Source organism: Bos grunniens, chromosome 3 (assembly GCF_055505025.1).
Source record: "Bos grunniens cultivar Pamir isolate PY7600 chromosome 3, Bosgru_T2T1.0, whole genome shotgun sequence".
In the NCBI taxonomy this organism is placed as follows: domain Eukaryota; kingdom Metazoa; phylum Chordata; class Mammalia; order Artiodactyla; family Bovidae; genus Bos; species Bos grunniens.
In genome coordinates, this window is record NC_141167.1 from 35,666,384 (window position 1) to 35,690,905 (window position 24,522).

The 24,522-nt window shown below is 40.7% G+C and overlaps 1 protein-coding gene and 1 long non-coding RNA gene across 5 annotated transcripts in view; one reads left to right on the plus strand and one right to left on the minus strand.

The window, feature by feature from the left end:
- The window catches only part of LOC147375467 (uncharacterized), a 33,358-nt gene extending 14,184 nt beyond the window's left edge, over window positions 1–19,174 (plus strand). For both annotated transcript variants that reach the window (XR_015160133.1, XR_015160134.1), the window contains exon 4: window positions 17,944–19,174. This is a non-coding gene — a long non-coding RNA (uncharacterized LOC147375467). The remainder of the gene's footprint in view (window positions 1–17,943) is intronic.
- Window positions 6,784–24,522, minus strand: part of C3H1orf87 (chromosome 3 C1orf87 homolog) — an 83,293-nt gene continuing 65,554 nt past the window's right edge. For all 3 annotated transcript variants that reach the window (XM_086390278.1, XM_086390276.1, XM_086390275.1), the window contains exons 10-12: window positions 20,935–21,014; window positions 16,463–16,670; window positions 6,784–9,178 (exon numbers count right to left, since the gene is read on the minus strand). In XM_086390278.1, the coding sequence (XP_086246404.1) occupies window positions 9,018–9,178; window positions 16,463–16,670; window positions 20,935–21,014 (449 nt within the window). In that variant the 3' untranslated portion in view covers window positions 6,784–9,017. The remainder of the gene's footprint in view (window positions 9,179–16,462; window positions 16,671–20,934; window positions 21,015–24,522) is intronic.

Consider the following 24,522-nt stretch of genomic DNA (forward strand, 5'->3'; position numbering starts at 1 on the left):
CAAGTTTTGCCTTAATAACAGACAATCCCAAATTTGTAGTGGGTTAATTCCTTTTCCTCTTCCTCTCTTCTTCCCCTCTTCTCCTCCCTGCTTTCCTTTACCTTCCTGCTCCACTCCCTCTTTTTCCTCTTCTTCTTTTCCTTCCTCTTTCCCCTCCTCTTCCTCCTCCTCTTCCTTTGGCCCCAAGGGAGGGTAGAAAGGGGATTGCAAGGGTAACCAACTTTAGAAGAACAAATTGGAGTTGTCTGGAGAGAAAAAGATGACAAGTAGTGAGATCCACATCTCTGAAGGTATTCAAACACAGGGAGGCTGAAGGAAATTCGTTTGGCTTTATGAGCATGCTGAGCAATAGCTCTGCTGCTTGGAATCTCTCAGGGACTCATCTATTGATCAATATTTTGGAATTCTTGTGAGACAGAACCTCACGGAACTGTCAAAGATTGTATGGGAGAGCGGGATTGGTATAAGGCGCCAATTGCTCTCCACCAGATAAGTCTTTGTCGGAGCTCAATCTGCTTGTGAATTTGTCTGGAATCCATTCCCAGCAGCACCATCTGTTCATGATTGTCCTACCATCTGACCATTTACCCTCTGTCAAGCCCCCTTCCCTGGGCACTCCCACCACCAGTTAGAGCCCACCCATTGTTCGACCTGGATAGACTGAGTCTGAGGAGAGACCTGTCAGGACAGAGCGGGAGGAGGAGGGAGACCTTCCAACGCACTGGTGCTCAGGGCCAGAATGTGTCTGGGAAGCGCCCACCACGTCTGCACACAGAACTTGGGGGAGAGCGTGTGGCTGAGCCAGAGCCATATTGTGCCCCAGGCAGGCTGATGGCTCCACAAATAATATTGATGCCTTTTGTTTGGAAACTCTTTGTAGAGGCTTCCCATGTCCCAATGAGCCATGCTAAATGCTGGGCCTCCCCCAAGCCGCTCTGCCTTTTACACAGACCCCTGGCCAACTGTGCAGGCAGATGAGGGGCCCCGAATGCTAATGAGGGGAACGGCTGGCATTCCAGAGGCACTGGCTCGGGAACCCTCCCCCCCAGCCTTTGTCACTAAGGAGCCTTGGAAATGGAGTTGAAAGGCACTTAGGAGAGGCGGGTGGGGAGGAAATGGGGAGCAGAAAGGCAAGGGTTTTTTTTTCGAGTCACACAGTTCTCCAGTCAGCTCCAAAGCTGTCCAGTTTCTGGTCTCAATTAGAATATCAAACCCTGTTATTGTTTCTCTTAATGATCTTGGGAAATTCCTCTGAAGAGTCAGTGGGCACTTAGCAAACTCTTTGGATGGCATGATCTGCCCAGTTGTGCTTCTGCTTGTGTGAACCTGTCATGCCCAGAGTCCTGAAAACACCCTTTATTCTGTCCCCAGAAGGTGGTGATGAGCTGGGGGAACTAGAAGAGGGCAAAAGCCTGCTGGGTTTTCCAAATGCTCATGTGGACATGCCATTCCATCCCGAGTGGCTCAGTGGTAAAGAACCTGCCTGCCAATGCAGGAGATGTGGGTTTGATCCCTGGGTCAGGAAGATCACCTGGAGAGTATATGGCAACTCACTCACTCTAGTATTCTTGCCTGGAGAATCTCATGGAGAGAGGAGCCTGGTGGGCTACAGTCCATGAGGTTGTAAAAAGTTGAACATGAATGAGTGACTGAGCATGCACGCATGCCATTCTACAGATGTGTTCCAGGTGCCTGCTCTGTGCTGGAGACACAGACCAGGAAGACCTTGGCTCTGGCTTGGCATGTCTGCTAGACTTTCTGGGGAGCCAGGCCACTCACACTAACGGGAATTCTGTGGGTTATTTGCTCTGTGAGCTGTAGGGCACTGTTGGCCTTGAAGTTACGTTTTGCGTTCTGGTCCTGACTGAGTCACTCACTAGCTTTTAGTTTTTAGGTAGCTCCTCAGTGTCGCATCTGTGCAGTAGGCATAGGGATGGCAACCTGGTTGGGTTACAGTGAGGAGTAAGGACAGGCGAGAGAATGAGGAATAGAAAGTTGGATGATATGGTCTGTCTTCTCTGGGACCACACAATAAGTGAGCCAAATGTTGACTTATCAGGTGTCGGTATTTGGAAAGGGCATATCATGGCATGGCCCATTGTACGGGGTAAAAGGGAACACTGTTTAAGAATAAAACAGAAAGCTGGTCCCCCCTTATCAAGCACATCTGTGTGCCAAGTGTATTGTCAGGCAATGTGCGCACACTATCTGATTCAGTATGAATGGGGACCTAGTGGATTGCTGGAGGTCACACGTCTGGGAAAGAGTCTGCCCAGACCGTGAGATCCAGCCTCTGCTATGTCTTCAGTGCTCCTTCCATGTGTAGAGGCTGCGGTTTTTGGACAGTCAGGGCAGGTGCAGTTGACACCAAGTCTCTCTGGGGTATCCTGGAGGTGAACCTATCCACCGCACACAGACACCCAGAAAGATCCTGCTAGACAAAGTGGTCAGGATCACAGACACCAGACTCCCTCTGCACATGCGCTGTTTCTTCATTCGTGTCCAACTCTTTGCGACCCCACGGACTGTAGTCTGCCAGGCTCCTCTGTCCATGGGACTTCCCAGGCAAGAATACTGGAGCGGGTTGCAATGCCCTCGTCCAGGGATCAAGCTGGTGTCCCTTATTTCTCCTGTATTGGCAGGTGGGTTCTTTACCACTAGTGCCACTTGGGAAGCCCAGATTCCCTCTCAATGTTTACTAGAAGTTCACAATGACACAGTCACAGGGTGTATATGAAATACCTCTGGTCTGAAAAAGAAAAGAAGAGAGAAGGGTAACAGATATTCTGTAAGCAAATCATGGAGAAGTCCTAGCATCAGTTCAGTTCAGTTCAGTTCAGTCGCTCAGTCGTGTCTGACTCTTTGCGACGCCATTAATCCCAGCACGCCAGGCCTCCCTGTCCATCACCAACTCCCGGAGTTCACTCAGACTCACGTCCATTGAGTCTGTGATGCCATCCAGCCATCTCATCCTCTGTCATCCCCTTCTCCTCCTGCCCCCAATCTTTCCCAGCATCAGGGTCTTTTCCAATGAGTCAACTCTTTGCAACAGTGTCAGACTTTATTTTTTGGGGCTCCAAAATCACTGCAGATGGTGACTGAAGCCATGAAATTAAAAGACGCTTACTCCTTGGAAGGAAAGTTATGTCCAACCTAGATAGCATATTCAAAAGCAAAGACATTACTTTGCCAACAAAGGTCCATCTAGTCAAGGCTATGGTTTTTCCTGTGGTCATGTATGGATGTGAGAGTTGGACTGTGAAAAAGGCTGAGCGCCGAAGAATTGATGCTTTTAAACTGTGGTGTTGGAGAAGACTCTTGAGAGTCCCTTGGACTGCGAGGAGATCCAACCGGTCCATTCTGAAGGAGATCAGCCCTGGGATTTCTTTGGAAGGAATGATGCTAAAGCTGAAACTCCAGTCCTAGCATAGAGGTCATTAAAAATATTCCAAAGCATAATGACCTCATGGCATTTTGCTGTTTGTGTCCAGTATTGTTTGCTCCACAGCCTGGCCTCATTTAACCTCTGCCGTCACTTTATATCTAAGCTGTTTCTGTGACTTAGGTTGAATTTCTGTTTTCTAATGCTTACTTAGAGAAAATCTAATGAGTATTCACTTTTGCAAGTGCCAGTCTTGTAAATATCACCCCCTGACACACACATATCACACATACCCGGGAGTAGAGCAGTGGAGAATTCCAGTCAGGAAATGACCCAAGAGCACCTGGCACTGGGCTCTAGAGGGCAGATGTATCTTAAAATTTGTTTGTGATGTAGCAGTAGCCTTACTGCTCTGTGTCATTTCACACAGACTGTTGTTCAAACTTCCTGAGGGTCAGCAGCTAAGGGGAGAGACTTAAGAAAGTTCCATCTCTACTACATGTCCAAATGGAATGGCTTTCAGCGTTTAAAAAACTTCCCCCCAAAGTACAATTATTGCCATTTTGCACATGAAGGAACTGAAGCTCAGGGAGATGTTAGCATTTGCCAAGACCTCCACCTACTAAGTGCCAGAGCGGGATTTGGCTGTTCTTCTTCTATTTTTTTTTTTTTTTAAGGATAGCCTTTTACTTTGTTTATTTGGCTGCACCGGGTCTTAGTTGTAGCACGTAGCATCTTCCATCTTTGCTGTGGCATGCAGGATCTTTAGTTGTGACATGAGAATTCTTAGTCACAGCGTGTGAGATCTAGTTCCCTGACCAGGAATTGAACCTGGCCCCCCTGCGTTAAGAGTGTGGAGTCTTAGCCACTGGACCATTAGGGAAATCCTCTAGACTGGTTTTAAAGTTTCTTCTTTTTTTTTGCTCTCTTGGAGGGCGGGTAGTGGTTAGGTGACTGTGGATCCAGATCTGGCCGTGGCCAGCCCGCTTCTAGAAGCACCCACCCACCACTGCTGCAGGGTGTGCATGACCCGTGTCACGTGGCTGTGGGAGCACTCTCATGCTTCATTCTGTGTCAGTGCAGTCCCCTCCGGCTGTGTAAGCTGGGTGCTGAGGCTGTTTGTCACGTGTTGGACAAGATGTTAGATGCAGAGAACTGGGCAAGGTGAAATCTTTGCCCTTCAGGACATTATGACTAAGTCTAGCAACTCCAGCTTCAGGTATAGGGCCTCCCTTCACCCTAAGGACCTCTCCAGGCCCCTTTTCCACAGAGATGTAGGATATACCAGGGCATTCTTATAAGCACAGCAGTTTTCATCAAAAATGTGTTCACTTCAGTTCATTCTGGACTTTTGAGAGTCTACATTAAAGCAAGTGGCAAGGCCTAATGGTATATCTGGTATAGGCAGAAATTCCTTTTATCTTTACTTTTAAAAATTATTTATTTTTAATTGGAGAATAATTGATTTACAATATTGTGTTGGTTTCTGCCATACATCAACATGAATCAGCCATAGGTATACATACGTCCCCCTCCCTCATGAACTTCCCTCCCACCTTCCTTTTATCTTTATATATATTTTATTTATAAGCATTACCAGGCCATTCTAAAGTATCATGTGCCCAGTGCTTTCCAGAAGATCCTATCCCTCCAACCAGTTATCCATGGGTAAAACTCAGTAGCTTTCTTCTGCTTCACTTCTCTGAGCCTCTGTTTCCTAATCTGTAAAATGGAGTCATGAAACGTTCCACATCTAGTTGTCACAGTTGGATGAAACAAAATATATCAAGTTCTTGGCAAACAGTAGTTGCCCAATGCATAGTGAATGTCTGGTCAAATATTCTAATTTTCCTCATTTGGCACTTTGGTAACATGTGAAAGCCAGGCTTGTTTGCCTTCTTCTTTGCCCTCAAAAGAGAAAAGGAAAGATATACCCATTTGAACGCAGAGTTCCAAAGAATAGCAAGGAGAGATAAGAAAGGCTTCCTCAGTGATCAGTGCAAAGAAACAGAGGAAAACAATAGAATGGGAAACACTAGAGATCTCTTCAAGAAAATTAGAGATACCAAGGGAACATTTCATGCAAAGATGGGCACAATAAAGGAGAGAAATGCTATGCACCTAACAGAAGCAGCAGATATTAAGAAGAGGTTGCAAGAATACACAGAAGAACTATATAAAAAAGATCTTCATGACCCAGATAACCATGATGGTGTGATCACTGACTTAGAGCCAGACATCCTGGAATGTGAAATCAAGTGGGCCTTAGGAAGCATCACTATGAACAAAACTAGTGGAGGTGATGGAATTCCAGTTGCGCTATTTCAAATCCTGAAAGATGATGCTGTGAAAGTGCTGAACTCAATATGCCAGGGAATCTGGAAAACTCAGCAGTGGCCACAGGGCTGGAAAAGGTCAGTTTTCATTCCAATCCCTAAGAAAGGCAATGTCAAAGAATGTTTAAACTACTGTACAATTGCACTCATCTCACATACTAGCAAACTAATGTTCAAAATCCTCCAAGCCAGGCTTCAACAGTACGTGAATTGTGAACTTCCAGATGTTCAAGCTGGATTTAGAAAAGGTAGAGGAACCAGAGATCAAATTGCCAGCATCTGTTGGATATCGAAAAAAAAACAGGAGAGTTCCCCCCAAAAACATCTACTTCTGCTTTATTGACTATGCCAAAGCCTTTGACTGTGTGGATCACAACAAATTGTGGAAAATTCTTAAAGAAATGGGAATACCAGGTCACCTGACCTGCCTCCTGAGAAATCTGTATGCAGGTCAGGAAGCAACAGTGAGAATTGGACATGAAACAACAGACTGGTTCCAAATCAGGAAAGGGTTATGTAAAAGCTGTATATTGTCACCCTACTTATTGAACTTATATGCAGGGTACATCATGTGAAATGCCGGACTGGATGAAGCACAAGCTGGAATCAAGATTGCCGGGAGACATATCAATAACCTTAGATACGCAGATGACATTACCCTTATGGCAGCAAGTGAAGAAGAACTAACGAGTGATCAAAATGAAAGAGAAGAGTGAAAAAGCTGGCTTAAAGCTCAACATTCAGAAAACTAAGACTATGGCATCTGGTCCCATCACTTCATGGCAAATAGATGGGGAAACAATGGAAACAGTGAGAGACTTTATTTTGGGGGGCTCCAAAATCACTGTAGATGGTGACTGCAGCTGTGAAACTAAAAGACACTTGCTCCTTGGAAGAAAAGCTATGACCAGCCTAGATAGCATGTTAAAAACCAGAGACATTACTTTACCAACAAAGGTCTGTCTAGTCAAAGCTATGGTTTATCCTGTAGTCATGTATGGATATGAGAGTTGGGTTATAAAGAAAGCTGAGCACTGAAGAATCGATGCTTTTGAACTGCAGTGCTGGAGAAGACTTTTTTTAAAATTTATTTTAATTAGAGGCCAATTATTTTACAATATTGTATTGGTTTTGCCATACATAAACATGAATCCGCCACGGGTGTACACACGTGTTCCCAATCCTGAACCTCCCTCCTACCTCCCTCCTCATACCATCCCTCCCTTGGACTGCAAGGAGATCCAACCAATCCATCCTACAGGAAATCAGTCCTGAATATTCATTGGAAGGACTGATGCTGAAGTTGAAACTACAATACTTTGGGCAACTGATGTGAAGAACCGACTCATTGGTAAAGACCCTGATGCTGGGAAAGATTGAAGGCGGGAGGAGAATGGGACGAGAGAGAATGAAATGGTTGGATGGCATCACCGATGCAATGGACATTAGTTTGGGTAGGCTCCAGGAGTTTGTGATGGACGGGGAAGCCTGGCGTGCTGCAGTCCATGGAGCCACAAAGAGTTGGATGTGACTGAACGACTGAACTGAACTGAACTTGCCCTAAAAGGCAGCCTGCAAGCCTGAGGGTTCTCGAATGTTAGAGGAGTAGTTGGTCTGCGTCAAGAGGCATTTCTCTGGGTAACTGAAGGATTACAAAAACTAGAGCATGTCAGAATAGAAGGCCCTCAGAGATCATTTATGTTAATGGATCCAAACTATTTGGTTCTTAAGGTTTAATTCATAAGACTTTATGAGATACCCCATAATATACAGTGTATTAAAGGGGATACTCAGAGACTTTCAGGGGCTTCCCTGGTGGCTAGGTGGTAAAGAATCTGCCTGCAAATGCATGAGACGTGGGTTTGATCCCTTGGTTGGGAAGATCCCTTGGAGAAGGAAGTGGCAACCCACTCCAGTCTTTCCTGGGAAATCCCATGGACTGATGGGCTACAGTCCATGGGGTCACAGAGTCAGACAGGAGTTAGAGACGAAACAAAAACAGAGGTCTTGGATTTATTGTTTCCCTTGACCTAACTCCTTCATCCTGTCTCCCACACACAGAGATTTGAAACTCAGGATCCAGGTCCCTCAGCATTAATAATAGTACTAGGAATACTTCTTTCTCCGAAGTCCTAGATTTCCTTCAATGAACTCATGCCACCTGTGTGTGCGATGTGAATGTAAATGTGTATTATGCAGGGGGTGCAAATTGGGGGAGGGGGAGAACTATGGGAACGACTGGAAAGTTTTGTTTGATTTTGCTACCAGAGGAAACAAAGAAGAAGTTACCTATTTACAGAATCCTTTGTCCCAGAAGTCCCTCCTAAAAACTTGTATCCTCTACTCTGTGGAAACATCCCTGGGGACAGTGTAATGCTGTCTAGTTTTGTACTAGAGAAAATATTAGACTTGTTCGGAAAACCTCACTTGAAATTCTGCTTCTGCTGCTTAGTATTAAGACAATTCATTGTTAATACTTTTATTTTTCTTATAGTGTGGAAATCCTAGAATAGTGACTAGAGGAAAGATTGACTTATTATTATTTTTTTTAATTAATTTTATTTTATTTTTAAACTTTACATAATTGTATTAGTTTTGCCAAATATCAAAATGAATCCGCCACAGGTATACCATTTTTGGAAGTTGACAACATTTAGCATTTTTTTTTTTTTTTTTTTCCGGAGAAGGCAATGGCAACCCACTCCAGTACTCTTGCCTGGAAATTCCCATGGATGGAGGAGCCTAGTGGGCTGCAGTCCATGGGGTCTCTAGGAGTCGGACATGACTGAGCGACTTCACTTTCACTTTCGTGCATTGGAGAAGGAAATGGCAACCCACTCCAGTGTTCTTGCTTGGAGAATCCCAGGGACAGGGGAGCCTGGTGGGCTGCCGTCTATGGGGTTCAAAGAGTCGGACACGACTGAAGTGACTTAGCAGCAGCAGCATATTTTTTTACTATATGGAACTGCAGAGTTTGCAAAAAATACTGTTTGATCAGCAATATAGAAAAAAAATCTTTGAATATTCATCATCAGCTTTATAAGATTAGAAGAGGATTTTAAAAAATTGGGCTTTTGCCACCTCAGAAGAGAAAAACCTGGTTTTCTCAGATCACTTGGAGCTGCTTATGAGCAAGCATCCTAGCCAGAAACCAAGTCCAAGTTCAAAGTGTCTACAATAGCTGCGCCGGCCTCAATTCTGACAGTGCCTCCACCACTGCACTCAGGCTGGGGAGAAACACGTGTCTGGGTAAAAAGGGAGATAAAGCGAACATCTGTTCTCACAATATGGGCTTGTTATCATAGCTCCTTTAAGTACCGAAGCGCTGGCTCCAAGAGCATATTTTCTCCAGCACAGAAACTCCGCAAGGCTTGGTCAATTTTCCGAGGGCTCAGGGACAGGTTGTAAATGAGATTGTAGTTGTGAATGAGGCGTCTGGCTCGTTCCTTCTCTAGGACTCCTGTCATTAGGTTGGGTGAGTGAGAGGTTTTTAAAAAAGAATGGAGAAAACACAAAAGAGGAAAATGCATTAGTTTGAATGACTTCTGAGCAAAAATTAAATGCTAATATTTTGAAACTTTAAGCTTTAAAAAAAAAATATGACATCCTAAAAAGATACAGTCCTGACCATGTGTCATAGATGCTGAGAGGAATTTGACAGTGATCTGGGGAAGAGGGGATGGGGTTCAATAAAATCCATAAGTAGACTCTAAAACAATTTTAGCTTGTTCTTTGTAGCCATAAAACTTTAAGAGACCAATTTTTGAAAATGGTGGGGTGCCTGCTTAAAAACACTTCATAATTGCTCTGGTTTTATGTTTATCTTATTGAAATATCCAAACACATTCCTAAACATGCAGCATTTAAATAGCTCACTTTTATGCATTTCTGGAAATGTATTTACTGTGACTCCCTCGAGCTTGCTGTGTGATTACAGGTAAATCATCTAACTTCTTGTGGCTTAGAGTCTAAATCTGTGGAATAGAGATGGTGGTACTTATCATCACAAGATACACTCTAGTACCCACTTGTTATGTGTAGCAATGCTGATGTGCTTTTCATGCTAAGGGTAAGCAGATTTTGATAGTTGCAGAGAGGAGTGCAAGTGTAGAACATGATAACAGCAAAAATCAATAACTCATTGATAAGCCTTGATTTGTGAGTTTATAAATGTCACATACTGTGCCTGGGAATAGACAGGATATTGAGAAGGGGTTTGTTACCTTAGAAAGATCTCCAACCAGTCAGGATGATAACAGAAGCAGAAAATTAACTAGAGTGCAACAACAACAATATTGATTGATACTCATATACAGCGTTCACCATGTTGCAGGCATCCCTCCAAACAACTTAACCAATATTGACTCACTTAATCCTCACAACAACTCATTTTGCAAAGAGAGGGAAACTGAGACATGGAGATGAGAATTCTCTTGCCCAAGGTTGTGCTTAGTCCTTGCATTTAATCATCACATTGTATTATAGAAAGAAGGGAAAGAGATTGTTTCAAGCAGGGCTCAGATACTTTTCTAAATATTTTCCATGAATTGTGAACATCTACACTACAGGTATCATATCATGTTATAGGGGTAAAGGATATATCCTTTGCATGTTGTTCTTCTAGTCTCCTGTATTTGCATAAGTTGTCATAATGATTGTGACATTTTTTCTCAAAGAATCCATAGGGAGTGGTCCCCTGGTCATTTTGTAGAAAACCATGGCCAGTCAATTAGTGTTGGGCTCTAGTGACACCTGTCATCTCTGTTTAAGCTCTGTTTTTGTTCAAACGTGCAACGATAGTTGAGTGTCATGTTCTCCTCTGAACTACTCTCTAATGAGTGTTTCTAACAGTGGACTGCAGACTGGGTCTAGACAGCTGGGGTCCTAGTATGACTTATTCCATCCAGTTTTATTCGGTTCTGTCTTGTCCCTTCCCATCCCATTCTATCCTATTCCATATCATCCTATCCCATCTCACCCCATCCCATTCTGTCCAGTTAGCTGTTTCTTTTCAGGTTTATTTGTGGTCTCTTTCTCCTATGATAATGTTCATCCTTTCTTCTGCAGAAATATCTTTCTTTGAGTTGGTCAGTTGCATCTTTGCAATTTTCTGGATGGGGCGGCTGCTCTTGACCTGGTCTAGGCTGGACCCCTCAAGACATTTCCTCATACACTACCTCTGGAAATATAAGTCCTGAGCTTTGGAGTACGCCTGACTGAGAAAGACATTTTAACTTTTTGAGCCTCAGTTTCCTTGACTCTAAAATACTAATAATTAAATTGGATGAAAATGAATAAAATTATAAGTGCTTACCACAGTGTTAGGACTATAAAGCACTCATTAGTGTAGATACTATGATAGGATGGTTATAATAGTTATATCACCAACATTATTTAAAACACATGGGAATATATTTTAACTAGAATAGATTATTTGTGTATAATTTATATTTTAATTAAAAATTAGAATTAATGCTAAGAAATACATATAAGAATCACCAATGGTGGTGTTGGGGGCCTTTTCTTTTATCTTCTAAGCTTTACCATTAGTAGAGGATTTTGTAGTATTAGACAAAAGTCCATTGGCTGAAATTTATTTCTGTCTGATTTGCTGTCATTAGGGAATGCCCAAAACAACTGCATAAAATAACCTTTACAATCCATCTTAGTGTTGTCAAAGCCTGTCCCTATCCCACCAGAACCAAAAAGAAATCAGCAAGAACCTCTTTACTATGCATTTCATTTTACAGTTTGTAAAGAACTTTAAAATCTCCCTGGATCCTTTCTCAAATCTGGGAGGTATGTTTTATTTTTATCAGTTTTACTATTTTACAGATGAGGAAACAGACTTGGTGAATAAAAGTGACAGCAGTTGGTGAAGTCTGAACTTGAATCTGGTTAAAAACACACAAAGAAACAAACCAACAGAGCAACAAGCCGAATCTCATGCTCTTTCCAGTATGTCATGGGAGTCTGGTATAGAGGGAAGTTCAGTAGAACTGGGGTTAGAATTTTGCCTCAACTGCTCACTGGCTGATATTTTATCACTTTGAGTTTGGCTTCCTTCTCTCTAAATAAGAACATTAATCCTTTCAGCAAGTGGTTGATGTGAGGAATTAGTGATGCCATGTATACAAAGTCCAGACCCATGCAGAGAATATCCTTGAGGGCTCTCTTTGCACTCTGCCTCTTTGAACTCTAAAATATTTTCTATTTAGCCTTTAGTTCACTGGGAAAATTCCAAATCCACCAGTCACTCAGACATTTATCCCAACCACCCATCTTTCTTTAGAAAGCATGACCAGCTATTCATAGTCCTTCCTTATTCTTTCTCCTCGAGGATATTTTCTTGACAACCCCCATTAAAGAATAAGCACAGAGTAGGTTCCCAGAAATGCTAATTTAATGATGGATGTTCTGCCTTCAGCCTGGATAAAGAACACCCTGCCCTACATATTTCCTTGCACATAATAAAGATCACTGATTCATCATTGGGCAGAGTAGGGATCATCTACTCAGTGTCTAGAGGAAGGCTGTGGTGGTCTGCTAAATACTGTGGCTAATAAACCAAGAAGATGACCTCAGTTAATCCTCTTTCCTCATTAAAGATAGTTATAGATGTTTCCAGATCTGGCTGACACATTCCTTGGCTATTGAAGAACTAATGAATTTCATAGAAACAGAGAAAACAGGCATAAATAGTGAAAAGGCCATGAGAAAGTCATTTTAAATCTGCCAGAATCTGCCCCAAAGTCAACAAAACTGCGTTTTTCCCCCAGAACAGTTCAGAAGTATGAGAAAGGTCCCAGTCTTTGGGGAGTCTCTTAGCAACTAAGTTTATGATCTGTCATCCATCATCAAAACTCAGCGTTTGTTTCTTTAGAAACATCTTTTCTCTCTGCTTGAGTTTTGGTTTTGTTTGTAACCCCATTACCACTCTTGCAGTTTTGCTATGTATACCTAGACTGATGACTATTTCAGTAACCTTTTGATCTCCTTTTCTCCAGTATCTTCCCTAAATGATCCATTTCAGCTTTCACAGTGTTCTCCTCTAGTTGAAACTTGGTGAACACTGAGTAGAGAATTAAGCTCATCCCAGCCCACAGGATTCACAACACGGTATCAGCTTCACCATCTGGTTCAACATGACCTTCAGTCCTATCTTTCTTACTCTCTTCCCCACCATACTCATTCTCACCTTCTAACCTTTGCAGAAGATGGTTTCAAAGTCTTCTGTACCTCTCCTTCCAAGTTCAGCTCAAGTTCTTCCAATGAGCCCTCTCTGAGTACCTGCCCACATTACATAGTGTGCTTTAAAAAAAAAATATCTTCTGTCTTTTCTTTGAATTCTTTAGCTCTAGTTTGTGTCTTCAATTATAATGCTTTACTATAATCTGTCTTTAAAATTTTTGTTTTACTGGCATTGAACTATTGCCAGCCTTTAGGTAAGCCTTTACCTAAAAGTTCTTTACCTAAAAGTTCATGTCTCATCCTTTCTGGTTTTCCTCTTGGTCTAGCCTCTAGCACAGTGCCAGGCTTATAACAGAAGTTTAATAAATGAGTTTCTAATTCAGCTAGATGAATTTTTCATCTAAAATTTTCATTTCCCCCTCTCTTTGGTATAGTTATTAGAAGTCCTTGGGTATTGTTTGATATTTATATTTTATGTGATCTAGAATTCAAAGCAAGATGAAACAAAAACATTACAGAGAATGAAAAAGTATTAGTATTGTTATATGATCACTTCTAGAAAGTACTAATGTGCACATTAACTCTTTTTTGAGATGTAATTGATATTAATATATCACATTGTATATGTTTAAGGTGTACAATGTGATGATTGATACACATGTATATTAGAAAATGTTTATTAAAATAAGGTTGGTTAACAAATCCTCTACCTCCCATAATGACCATTCTGTTGTTGTTGTTATGGTGAGTCTATTAAAGCTCTACTCTAATAGTAGCTTTCAAGTACACAACACAATATTGTTAATGAGAGTCACCATGATGTATGTTAAATCCTTGTAATTTATCTTCTAGCTGAAAGTCTGTACCCTTTGACCGACATTTCTCTGTTTTTCCTGGCAACCACCATTGGTGGTATGGAACTAGAATGTTCCCTATTTTTAGACTCCATGTATAATGCTAATTCTTCATGAACACAGTATGTAATTAAGCACAACAATTTCAGTGCATATGTTTTTGTATCTGCTCCCTCTTTTCCATTCCATGGGTCTCTGACCTAGTTCTGAATTTCATTCTCTCTCACTTAGACATTGCAATAACATCCTTTACTCTTTTTATGCTTTAAATTTTTCCTTCATTCTCCACATAGCCATCAAGGACCTTTATGAAATACAACTTCACCATATCAATCCCTGCTTAGAAACTCAACATGCTACTCACTGTCTTTGAATTAAATCCAAATTCCTTGGTCTGTTATCTGACATCTTCCTAGATCTGATCCCATCCTATAGTTTCACCTTTTTCAATTAATAGTCTTCTTAATGGCACTTATATTCTATTCAAACCAAATTCCTTGTATTGAGCTTCATACATAATGCTTTGCTTGGCTAACTTGCACCTTTACCAGAAAGGGCCCTCTATTTCATTCCTTTGTATATAACAGTACTTTATCTTTAATGAGCAATTTCAAACTAATATAACCTTTCCTGATCACCTCACTATGAAGGAATTCTCCTTTCTCCGAATGCCCGCGTAGCACCACCCTCTAATGGCATTTATTACCTTCTATTTTGGGTTTAGTTATTTATGAACATTCACTCATTTGTTTGTTCACTCAAAAAAAGGTCAAACAGAACTGTGCAATGTGCCAGGATAAAAAAGGAATGTAGTCTACTGGGTGGATAGTAGGAAGTCCCAAATAGAAAGATACAATATAGAAATATGATAATGGGTGTTAAAGAACTCTGAGAGGCCGATAAAGGTTGGCCTAGATCTGTCTGGGGAAATCGTGAAAGTCTCAGAGGAGTAGAGCTTGAGTTCCAACCTAAAAGATGTTTAGACACTAATTAGCCAGGTAGACAAGGTGAAGAGCTGGCAGGGGGTGGGGTAGTTAGAGAGGCAGATAGCTCAGGTGGAGGGTGTAGGTTTAGAAAAGGCATAGCCACAGGAGAAAGCAAGGCACGTTTGAGGAAGGCAAATTAATCATTATAATGGGGAATACAAACTCCTATTAAAGAGTTTAGAGGTCAGCCTGTTAGCAGGTATCCTGAAGATTTCAATCAGGGGAGTTAATGATTGGATTGTGGGTTAGACTCAGAAACTGTCAGCAACCTGGTAGGGGATTCATGTCTGATTTATCTTTTTTTCCTGATTGTGCTCAGCACAGTGCCAGGCACATGGTTTATGTACAAATTATATTTATTAAGAAGTGAAAGAAAGGGAGGTGTCCACTTACAGATTGCAACACAAATAGAAAGGTATATGATTGCTTCTATGTCCTGGCTATTGTAAATAGTGCTACAGTGAATACTGGGGTGTATGCATCCTTTCAAATTATGGTTTTCTTTGGTATATGACTAGAAGTGGGATTGTAGGAACATACGGTAGCTCTGTTTTTAGTTTTTTAAGGAAACTCCATACTGTTCTTCATTCCTATCAGCTGTGTTGGAAGGTCCCTTTTATCCATACCCTCTCCAGCATTTATTATTTGTAGATTTTTTGACAATGATGGCCAACCATTGTGGTTTTGGCTTACATATCTCTAATAATTAGTGATGTTGAGAATCTTTCCATGTGTTTTTTTTTGTCAACGTGTATGTCTTCTTTGGAGAAATGTCTATTTAGATCTTCCACTCATTTTTTGATTGGGCTATTTTATTTCATATTGAGTTGCATTTGCTGTTTGTATATTCTGGAGATTAATCCCTTGTTAGTTGCTTTGTTTGCAAATATTTTCTCCCATTCTGAGGGTTGTCTTGAATGGATAAAGAAGATGTGGTACATATATACAATGGAATATTATTCAACCGTAAAAAGAAATGAAATAATGCCATTTACAGTGATATGGATCAACCTAGAGATTGCTATACAGCCAGAAGTAAGTCAGAAAGTAAAAGACAAATACTGCGTAATATTGATTATATGTGGAATCTAGAAAAATAATACAGATGAACTTATTTACAAAGCAAAAGTAGAGTTGCAGATACAGAAAACAAATTTATGACTACCAAGGGGAGAAGAGGGGATGGGATAAATTGGGAGATTGGGATTAACGTATATGAAAGTGTGGAAGTGTTAGTTGCTCAGTTGTATCCAACTCTTTGTGACCCCATGAACTGTAGGCTCTCTTTCAGTGGAATTCTCCAGGCAAGAATACTGGAGTGGGTAGCCATTCCCTTCTCCAGGGTATCTTCCTGATCCAGGGATTGAACCCAGGTTTTCTACATTTCAGGCAGATTCTCTACAGTCTGAGCCACCAGGGAAACCCTTAACATAAATATACATGTATATATAAAATAGGTAACTAATAAAAATCTGCTGTATAACACAGGAAACTGTATTCAGTGTTCTGTGGTGACCTAAATGGGAAAGGAATCTAAAAAAGAATGGATATATGTATAACTGATTTACTTTGCTGTACAGCAAAAACTAATACAATGTTGTAAAGCAACTATACTCCAACAAAAATAAAAAAAATAAAATTTGTGGATCTCAGTGTAAAATGAAAAAGAAAAAAAAAAAGAAAGGTGTATGAGCTGTAAGCTGCACACTTCACCTGTATTACTCAGATCACACAGATAGAGGGCATTTTCTAGCTTCCTGAACCTGTCGATCCATGTCTCACGTTCTTCAGCTGCGTTTTTCATCACAGGACTGACAGAAGGCTGTGAGATTGGCCTGATCTTCAAGGCATTCAGGATATCTTTGGGGGCTGAAGTCTCAGCAGGTGGATTTTCTGGTTTCAAATCTTTTTCTGGAGTTTTCTACAAAACAACACAAACATCTCACTGGTAATGCATTCACCACCCAGAGCTCCTCCAGTTTCTTGGCCAATGACAAGGCTACACAACTAGCAATATTTATTGTAGGTCTGTCTTGTAAATCTGGAGGATGGATTTCAAGTCCTCAGTGCTATAGGACCATATCTGCCAAGTCTTACTGGACACAGACTACTATGCTGAGTATTTTCTTTTTTCTTTAAAGGAAAGGTAAAATTGTGACTTTTATTCAGCTTGCATTTCTACTTTACACAGAGGTTTTGTAACTAGCTAAGATTTTTCATCATGTTCTACTCTGCCTTATACTATGGGGATGCATAGACAATGCTTATAATTTCTTGGTGGGAAAACTTCTGAATCCTTGAGTGTAAGATTCTTGACAAAAATGATCTAAGCAATAATGTGATGTTACCTTGGATGTGTGGGCTCACTGTAATGAATCAAGGTGCCTCTAGTTTTGCCTGTCCTGTTCATTTAACAAAGGAAGCTGAGGCCCAGCGTGGGGAACAGACTTACTGAGATTGTACGGTTAATGGTAGACAGAAAACTAGATCAAGGGTATAGAGATTATATCAGTCTCATCTTTGTATCCTAAACTCATGTTCAGTACAGAATAGAGATGTTTTTAGAATAAATAGACAAATGAGTTTCAGTAGATCCATGAAGGACATTCTGTCACCTGCCATGTAAAGAGAGTGGGCATTTATTGACCTGCCCAACCCCACTTTTCCAGGAATTACCCCTCCTGTTGATCCATATGGTTGTAGAGAGAAACATCATGTGTCTAAGCACATAGTGCTTGACTGGACATCTAATGCAAAATGACCAATAAATACAATATCCAGTGATTTTGGAACCACTTGTGAGAGTTAAAGGCAGAGATAGGAAAAAAGAGATTATTTTGGGTGAGAAGTGAGAAGAAAGAGAGAGAGAAGGGATGTGAAACTGACATCAGAGAAGAGAGAGCATATGAGAAGTCGTGATGATGTTCAAAATTCAAGTCTCTGATTTTAATCTGTTATGTTTCTATTGTTGGATATAATTATATATATTATTATATATATGATTGTTTATATATTAAATATAAATTATATACACAATTTGTTTTGTAAATAATTATATATATAAAATATGCTCCAATTTGTATGCAGGTCAGGAAGCAACAGTTAGAACTGGACATGGAACAACAGACTGGTTCCAAATAGGAAAAGGAGTATGTCAAGGCTGTATATTGTCACCCTGTTTATTTAACTTATAGGCAGAGTACATCATGAGAAACGCTGGATTGGAAGAAACACAAACTGGAATCAAGATTGCCAGGAGAAATATCAATAACCTCAGATATGCAGATGACACCACCCTTATGGCAGAAAGTGAAGAGGAACTAAAAAGCCTCTTGATGAAAGTGAAAGTGGAGAGTGAAAAAGTTGGCTTAAAGCTCAACATTCAGAAAACGAAGATCATGACATCTGGTCCCATCACTTCATGGCAAATAGATGGGGAAACAGTGGAAACAGTGTCAGACTTTATTTTTGGGGGCTCCAAAATCACTGCAGATGGTGACTGCAGCCATGAAATTAGAAGACGCTTACTCCTTGGAAGGAAAGTTATGACCAATCTATATAGCATATTCAAAAGCAGAGACATTACTTTGCCAACAAAGGTTCGTCTAGTCAAGGCTATGGTTTTTCCGGTGGTCATGTATGGATGTGAGAGTTGGACTGTGAAGAAGGCTGAGCGCTGAAGAATTGATGCCTTTGAACTGTGGTGTTGGAGAAGACTCTTGAGAGTCCCTTGGACTGCAAGGAGATCCAACCAGTCCATTCTGAAGGAGATCAGCCCTGGGATTTCTTTGGAAGGAATGATGCTAAAGCTGAAACTCCAGTACTTTGGCCACCTCATGCGAAGAGTTGACTCATTGGAAAAGACTCTGATGCTGGGAGGGATTGGGGGCAAGAGGAGAAGGGGACAACAGAGGATGAGATGTCTGGATGGCATCACCGACTTGATGGATGCGAGTCTGAGTGAACTCCGGGAGTTGGTGATGGACAGGGAGGCCTGGCGTGCTGCGATTCATGGGGTCGCAGAGTTGGACACCACTGAGCGACTGATCTGATCTGATCTGATCCATCTAATAAATTAAGGTGGTTGAGTTGGTTATGTTAGTTGCAATCCAAATGTTCTTAACTAATTTGTCACAGAGTTAGGCCTCCCACTTTGTATACCATCTTTGCTTCTCCCAACTTTCAAATACCTGGATTTCTCCATCCTTGTCTCAAACTTCTCACATATAAGCTGTGGAGATCCTACTGTTCTAAAGAATAGTAATTTCAATAAGAGGCCAAGTTAACAACAAACATGAATTCAGTAGATCCATGTAGATCCATGCTGGGGGATATGAAGAATCATCTTGTTTGAAATACTATAATGCTATACAAAATTGTATCCATATGGATGACCAGTGACCAGGACATTTTAAGAGATTAATGTATAAGAGTTCTACTTTTATAAAATCAATTTTGAGAGGAGCTGAAAGTTTTTATAAAGTAAATACCGTAGGGATTCTTATACTTTTTAGAGCTTTGGACTACTTTAGAAATCCAATGAAAGCTTCAGATAATCTACTCAGATAAATGCACATTTGCATAGGATTTGTATGATTTTAGAAAGTTCAAAGAGGTCCTTGGAGTTGGGGAACTGACTTTAAATAATTATATATTTCTTCGGATATTTCCACACTCTCTTTGACCACTAAAGACATGGAATGGGGAAATTTGTATGGGCCTGAAATGACAGGCTCAACCTAGTAGGTAAGTAAGTAACTGACTAACACACCCTATACTGTTTTGGTCCCACTGTGCCAGGATGAAGTCCAAATTCCTTTCTTGGCCCTTGAAATCATTTAAGTTCTTATTCTTGCTTCTCTTTTGATGTATGCATCTTTTTCTCCAGCCACATAAAACGGAAAAAAATAAAGCTGCTTGATGCTCTTATGCCTTTTACATGCTGTTTCCTCTGCTGTAAAAGTCCTTCTTGCCTTTCTATGCCTCCATGCATTGGGCTCCTACTCATCCTTCAAGGCCCAACTCATATTTCACTCCTTGTGGGAGGCGTTCCTTGACAGCCTCAGGCTAGGAGAGGGGCAATTTTTTGTAGCCCTTTTATCCATCATAGCACTTATTATGGGATAGTGTCTGTTAGAGTATCTCTCCCCTCCCCCAGAGATCCAGAGGCTGGGCCTGTGAGATAGTCATTTATGTATCTACAAGTTTTGGTTAGTGACTGTCACACAGTAGGTTCTCAGGATATGTTTACTGAATGAATAAGTGAATACATAAATGAAAAACTTTCTCTGGGATAATCAGAAAGCCGCTTTACCAAACCTCTGCTTCCGTTTCCCTTTCTAAAAAGTGAGACAATGAATGCTGCTTATATAGGAATGTGAGAAGAATCGATTATTGCAGAGATGCAGTAAAATCTTCAAACAAGGCAAGAAAAAGAGCAAACTATATATTTTTGATAATATTACACACAACAGACTTAACACTCAAGGAGAAAAGCATTTGCTGTTGTTTCTTGCATGGCAGAGGCATGCCAAAATGGATACTATTTTCTAAAATATTTCAAAGTGTGAAGTGTATGAAGAGGCCTCCCGTCATTTTAAGATGAATTATGTTCTAATCCAGGCATTTAAAAAAACAACAACAACAGAGAAACTCAGGCTGTTTTTCAATTTTGTCTGCATCTTCTGGCTAAGTGCTGAGAATATTAAAAAGAATTTTAACTGCTTGCCAGATTTTCTTTTTTTAAATCAAAGAGCCCATTACATTTTAAAATGTGATGTCTGGGGAAAAGGTCACCCTGCTTCTGGAAGCTGGATTTAAGATGTTAAAATAGGCCTCACAACCACCCTTTATTTTGATGGCAGTTGATGACTGGTCACAGGCTTTGGAAGGACACTCTTTCACATGCTACAGGTTCAATGTTTGGGGGCCAATGGCAAGTCGGTCACTGAGTGGTGATGAGAAGTTTCTGCAAGCGTACACGCTCAGACAGAAATCAACCATACTCTTGGAGTTCTTCTGTTTCCCTTCTCTGCTTGAGTAGAGTCTCAAAGTCAGAGATGGTCTGATATTGAGGTACTGGGTGGAAATCAAAAATTCAGAGGGGAAGGCCTAACTCAGCATCAGAGAATAGAAGGCAAAGGATTGGTGAAGCCCATCCCCAAGTTCTATACTAGGCTGCATACCATTTGTTCAGTTTCTCCTTGAGATATCTCAGGAGCTTCAGGATGCCCTGGAGTAGCAGAAATTTCCTTTCCTTTATTTCCTGGACAAGAAAGAAAAAATGGTTTTAACTTGGCCTCTTCGTTTTAACATATACACTTATACAGCCAGGCAAAGAAAACATTAAGACTCTGCTATGTGGTTGGCATTGTATGGGGTGATGGGGATATACTGGTGGATAAGAAGGATCTAATTACTGCCCTGATGAAGCTCACAAAGGGGAGGTAAGTGCTAAATAATCACTCAAGGTTATTATTTAATTACAAACTACCATAAACACAACAAAGGAAAATGTGAAACTAAATTTCTTTTGGGCTAGGGGTAGGAGTGGTGGAGGATCAGAGAAGGCTTCTTGGAGGAAGTGACACTTAAACTGGGGACCTGAGGGTGAATAGGAGTTTCCAGGCAAAAGTGATGGTGGCATTGCAACAAAAAGAATAAAGTGCTTAGGAATAAATTTACCTAAAGAAACAAAAGACCTATATATAGAAAACTATAAAACACTGGTGAAAGAAAGCAAAGATGACACAAATAGATGGAGAAATATATCATGTTCATGGATTGGAAGAATCAATATAGTGAAAATGAGTATACTACCCCAAACAATCTATAGATTCAATGCAATCCCTATTAAGCTGTCAATGGTATTTTTCACAATACTAGAACAAATAATTTCACAATTTTTATGGAGACACAAAAAACCTCAAATAGCCAAAGCAATCTTGGGAAAGAAGAATGGAACTGGAGGAATCAACCTGCCTGATTTCAGACTATACTACAAAGCTACAGTCATCCAGACAGTATGCTACTGGCACAAAGACAGAAATACACATCAGTGGGACAAAATGGAAAGCCCAGAGATGAATCCACAGACCTATGGACACCTTATCTTTGACAAAGGAGGCAAAAATATACAATGGAAAAAAGACAATCTCTTTAACAAGTAGTGCTGGGAAAACTGGTCAACCACCTGTAAAAGAATGAAACTAGAACACTTTCTAACACCATACACAAAAATAAACTCAAAATGGATTAAAGATCTAAATGTAAGACCAGAAACTATAAAACTCCTAGAGGAAAACATAGGCAGAACACTTTGATATAAATCACAGCAAGATCCTCTATGACCCACCTCCCAGAGTAATGGAAATAAAAGCAAAAATAAACAAATGGAACCTAATAAAACTTAAAACCTTTTGCACAATGAAGGAAACTATAAGCAAGGTGAAAAGACAGCCCTCAGAATGGGAGAAAATAATAGCAAACAAAAAAACTGATGAAGAATTAATCTCAAAAATATACAAGCAGCTCATGCAGCTCAATACCAGAAAAATAAGCGACCCAATGAAAAAACGGGCCAAAGAACTAAACAGACATTTCTCCAAAGAAGACATACAGATGGCTAACAAACACATGAAAAGATGCTCAACATCACTCATTATCAGAGAAATGCAATTTGAGAAATGCAAATGCATTTGCAAATGCATTATTTGAGAAATGCAAATCAAAACCACAATGAGGTACCATCTCACGCTGGTCAGAATGGCTGCCATCAAAATATCTATAAACGATAAATGCTGGAGAGGGTGTGGAGAAAAGGGAACCTTCTAACACTGTTGGTGGGAATGCAAACTAGTACAGCAACTATGGAGAACAGTGTGGAGATTCCTTAAAAAGCTGGAAATAGAACTGCCATACGACCCAGCAAACCCACTGCTGGGCATACACACTGAGGAAACCAGAATTGAAAGAGACATGTGTACCCCAGTGTTCATTGCAGCACTGTTTACAATAGCTAGGACATGGAAGCAACCTAGATGTCCATCGGCAGACAAATGGATAAGAAAGCTGTGGTACATATACACAATGGAATATTAAAAAGAACACATTTGAGTCAGATCTAATGAGGTAGATGAAACTGGAGCCTATTATACAGAGTGAAGTAAGTCAGAAAGAAAAACACCAATACAGTATATTAACACATTTATATGGAATTTAGAAAGATGGTAACAATGACCCTATGTGCAAGACAGCAAAAGAGACACAGATATAAAGAACAGACTTTTGGACTCTGTGGGAAAAGGTGAGGGTGGGATGATTTGAGAGAATAGCATTGAAACATGTATATTACCATATGTGTAATAGATGGGAAAGAAGAATGGAAGTTCAATGCATGAAACAGGGCACTCAAAGCTGGTGCACTGGGACAACCCAGAGGGATGGGATGAGGTGGGGAGGGAGGAGGGAGGGGGATTTGGGATGGGGGACACATGTACACCCGTGGCTGATTCATGTCAATGTATGGCAAAACCCTCCATAATATTGTATATTGTAAATCAGCCTCCAATTAAAATATATTAATTTTAAAAAATTAAAACAAAACAAAACAAAACATGGTGGGCATGTGCATAGAGCAGAGAGTTCCAGATAAACAGAGATAACAGCCTGTTGAACTTCCCTGAATGAAAAGGGCTTTTCCAGTTTGGGGAGTGGCAAGGGGCCTTTTCCTGTGGTCTTGCCTCTTAGAGAATGAAGCACTTCCACCTCCCTTTCCATTCGAGTTTGCACTTGAGGGATCAGGTAAAACTTTTGTCTTCCCCTTTCTTGTTCCTTTCTATGGTCAGAGGTCCTATATGGGAAGAGTATGGCATCCCTACCCCAGGGGATTTTATGACCCACATACTACTTGCTCTGGCTGCTGCCTTCATGAATAGAAGAAATTTCCTTAGGAAGTAGGAAAAAGACATAAAGACCTTCAGTTTAAGTCCACTAAGGCTTATTGTGGGCATCATTCATTCATCACTCAACATCTGTCATCAGACTTGGCAACTTCTTTACTGTACAAATTCATATGACAGCTACACAGCACAGATTTCTGGGAGCTTCAGCTTCAATATTTACTGCATAATTCAAATATGCCATTGTGTGTGTGCTTAGTCACTTCAGTTGTACCTGACTCTTTGCAACTCTATGGACTATAGTTCACCAGGCTTCTCTCTCCATGGGGTTCTCCAGGCACAAATACTGGAGGTGGTTGCCTCTATCTTCCCAATCCCAAGGGATCAAACCCACATCTCCTGTGGCTCCTGCATTGCAGGTGGATTCTTTACTGCTGAGACACCAGGGAAGCCCCAAATATGCCATTAGCAAATACCTATTGTTTCTGAGTTGGCTGTTGCTATTTTCAATAAAACAATTCAATCAATGAATTTTTTAAAAAGGTAGAAGTCGATAGTATAACCTAATGGTGGGGGAATAGAGGATTTGAAGCCAGATCCCTTGGGTTTGAGTCCTGGCTTGACTCTTTTCTCTATTAGTTGCATGATCTGGGGCAAGGAACTTGTCCTCTTGGTGTCTGTTTCCACTTCTGTAAAATGGGGATAATGCCATCTATAGGTTACCGTGAAGATTAAATGGACTAGAAAATGTAAAGCAAATACTTGGAGCATAGCAAGTACTCAGTAAACATTAACTAGGAGCTATCTATGTAAGGATGCTTATAAAATAAACAAATTGGATTAAAAAGCCTTTTGTTAGACTCTTAACATTGC